Source organism: Gavialis gangeticus, unplaced genomic scaffold (assembly GCF_001723915.1).
Source record: "Gavialis gangeticus isolate Ggan-Ray unplaced genomic scaffold, GavGan_comp1, whole genome shotgun sequence".
NCBI lineage: Eukaryota > Metazoa > Chordata > Crocodylia > Gavialidae > Gavialis > Gavialis gangeticus.
This window is the reverse complement of record NW_017728994.1, coordinates 31,102,500-31,105,798: the sequence shown is the minus strand read 5'-3', so window position 1 is coordinate 31,105,798 and position 3,299 is coordinate 31,102,500. Positions and strand designations below refer to the sequence as shown.

The following is a 3,299-nucleotide window of genomic DNA, read 5'->3' as shown; positions in this document are numbered from 1 at the left end:
TACTCCTCACCACTCCTACCTTGCAACCTCAAGTCCTTGTTGCCCCCGTATCTCCTGTGTGGTACTTCTCCCCCTCTCTTCCTCCCTACCATACTCTCCCTTACTTTTGCTCCATGCCAGCAGGCTTCATCCTTGCTGCAGTCTGAAGCATGGAGCACAGAGCACAGCTCCAGGTCAGACCTATCGCAGTGGTGTGAGCTCCATGCTGCTGCTGTGGGACTGCAGCAGGGATGGAACCTGCCAGCACCAGAGCAAAGGAAAGGGGGAGTGGAGGGTCAGGCTGTAGGGAGAGACTTTGGTTGGGGGAGGGATATGAGAAGAAGTGAGGGCAGGGATCTGAGGCTGCCGGAGGCAGAAGCAACATGGAGGGGGGAAGAGAGGGGGATGCGGGAAGGCAGAATGGGGGCCTGTGGCAGTATGGGGAAGCAGAATGAGGGGTAAGTGGGGGTAGGGACGGGTGCAAGGGGGCAAGCTAACTGTCTCCCCTACTGCCTGCCCCTATTACTGTCCCCTCATGTCTTGTCTACTGCCTCCCCCACTGTCTGTCCCCCCACTGCCTGCTCCACTACTACCTCCTTCATCACCTCTCCCCACATTGGCTGCAATGGTCAGGAGGATGAATATAAGATGATCCTCCAATAATGAGATTCTATACATGGAAAAGTATAAATTTATAAATTATCTTTGTATATAATCTAATTATTTGGGGGGGGGTCATCAAATTCAGGGTCATCTTGTACTCAGGTAAATATGGTAATGCTTCACCCTTATCTAGGCCTGATTCTGTATTATGTTACCCTGTGTTTAACAGGGCTGTAAGTCCTTTGTCTGTTGTCCATTGTCCTTAGATTCAGTATCACATGCAGAAGAATTGGGCCTACAGCATTTACCATTTTCAAAGGGAGTTATGAACACTAAATATAGGCTCCTTATGGCATGCCTATAATTTACTGTAGTTCCATCCTGGCACCAGTGTTATTCCCATTTTACCAATGGGATAACTGAGGCACAAAAAAGTAAAGTGATTTATCTAGTGCTGTGTAGTAGGTGTGGAGCAGAGATGAGATCAGCACCTGGGCATTCCTGCATGCTGCACCTGAGAGTCCCCAGTTTTCCACACTGTACTACCTCTCACTGATGCCAAAGTCATTCCTACGGTGGAGTTACAGAATGGATGAAATTGGCTCCTCACTTGAAGAAATCATGCTGAAAGTTTTCTTACTGTTTCAGGGGCTTGTGAATTTGATCTCAATGAGCATACCTGTACTGCTTCTGGGCCAGAGCTGGGAGCTCCACAGTGAAGCATGCCATGTACCCTCTATTCGCACTAAACCCTGGAGAGAGGGTGGTGATGCACAGTGATCTTTTGTGGTGATCTTGAGACCACCATTGAGGCACAAGCTCTGCTCACTGTGTCCCACTTGCCAAAAAATTTTGTCTACTTTATTTTTTGGTGCATTCATGGTCTCAGTCTTGGCACGATCCTGGTAGAGGTGCTGGATTCACTTGGAATGCCTCTCACTTTGACAGATGATATTTTTTCAGCCCATGATAATTCTGTGTGGGAGTAGGCAGGGTTTATTTCTCCATGCTGGTTTTGGGATTGTTGCAGGGGTTGTATAGACAACCCTGAAATACCTCCAATTTAGGATTCAGCGTATGCAGTGCAGGGGTGTTGTGTATCAAGGCAGTGGCCTCCTTGCCCCATCTGTAAGTGGTGTAGACATGCCTAGTATGTTTTCTATGGGGCTTTGACAAAACATGGCAGGGCTCAACTGCAATTGAGGCACCAGCTTGTTTATTCTGTGCTGTCTCTTAAGCTCAGTGTTTCAGGAGGACAGGCCATTAAGTCACTTGGCAAGACTTAGAGCAAACCATGACACATACAAGCTCTCAGTTGTGTTCAGGAGCAAGCTGGCTCTAGTGCCCTCCACAAACTTTGGGTATTCAGTTTAGTAGGAATCCAGATGATCAACTATTGTTTATCTGACCTTATGGAAGCAAAGCATCAAGCTTGATGTCTTGGAGGAGCAGGCTTGCTCCTTCTGTTCACATAATGGGCCAGTTACTTAGTCCATGTAAACAAATGTAACTCCACCAAAGCTAGTGGACCTGTGTTGATTTAGACAAACTGATTTGCCTGTTGGTAAATCTGGGCTACTGATTTTTTTGCCCAGGATATAAACGCATTCAAAAACTAGTTCCCAGGACATCTGGGAAGTTCACTGGCATAACAATGAAGAAAAGAAGTGATTTTTAAAAGTTTAATTAAAAAAAATCAGATACAACACAATTTGGGACTATACCCACACCTGTGGTTTTCTGCATTTTCAGATTGTCATAGTGATGGCAAGCTAACAACAGGCTCTTCCTGCTTTAGGAATTAATGAACACATGAAGTCGTCCTTGCTCTCAGCTCTTCCAAATATTCATTAGTGCCCAAGTAATTCCCAAGTAATGTCACCACTTAGGTGGCATCCTTCCCTCTTAAGGTAATAGGTGTCACTTGGCTAAAGAAGTGACAGTTTTGAAGGCTTTGGAAGCTTGAGAGAAACCAAATGTTGAGCTGACACAGGTATTTGTGTTCGTGTCCAAGCTCTAATTTTGTTATCTTCCTTTCTCTGTTTGGCAGGGCTGCTTTGATAGCAAAGGTAAGAACCTAATGTTGTTTACAAAGTGCCTGAGAAGTGCTCAGACTTGGTGCGACAAGAAAGCTTTCTTAACAGCACTTCTGTCTCAAGAAGAAATCAGCAGACATAATGAAATGGGCATTATGATTGTGGACACTAAAACTTGGAGGCTTTAAAAAAAGACAACAAGATTGCAGGTTGGGTTTCATTTGACTGAATGTGTACAAAGGTTCCAATAATGTCTTCAAATACCTGAAGGGCAATTATAAAGAGGATGGAGATGGACTTTTTTTGTGGCTGTAGGGGACAGGACTAGGAGCTATGACCTCAAACTGCAGCAGAGAAAGTTTAGGTTGGAGATTTGGAAGAACTCTCTGACTATGAGGAAAAGCTACCCAGGGAAGTTGTAGACTTTTCAACATAGGTGGAGGGAGAAAAAATATTTTGTGGGGGCTGAGTGCATGTGCGTGCCCCCCCCAGCAGGTAAGTCTGTGGGGCAAGGGGCAGGGGAGGGAGTGGGGCTGGGGCTGCGGCAGGTCCTTCACAGCTGAGGTGGGGCCTGGCACATCCCCGGCTCCAGCTCGCAGCTGCAACCCGCCCTGCCCTGCACAGATTTGGGGGCACATGCCTCCCATGCCTTCCTGGGGTGCGTGTAGCAGCAGGAGCCAC

The 3,299-nt window shown here is 46.8% G+C and overlaps 1 protein-coding gene across 1 annotated transcript in view; it reads left to right on the top strand.

Annotated features, from left to right (window-relative positions):
• The window catches only part of LOC109287247 (insulin-like growth factor 1 receptor), a 47,086-nt gene that overhangs the window by 6,924 nt on the left and 36,863 nt on the right, over positions 1 to 3,299 (top strand). Inside the window, exon 4 of the mRNA XM_019502193.1 lies at positions 2,633 to 2,651. Within this exon, the coding sequence (XP_019357738.1) occupies positions 2,633 to 2,651 (19 nt within the window). The remainder of the gene's footprint in view (positions 1 to 2,632; positions 2,652 to 3,299) is intronic.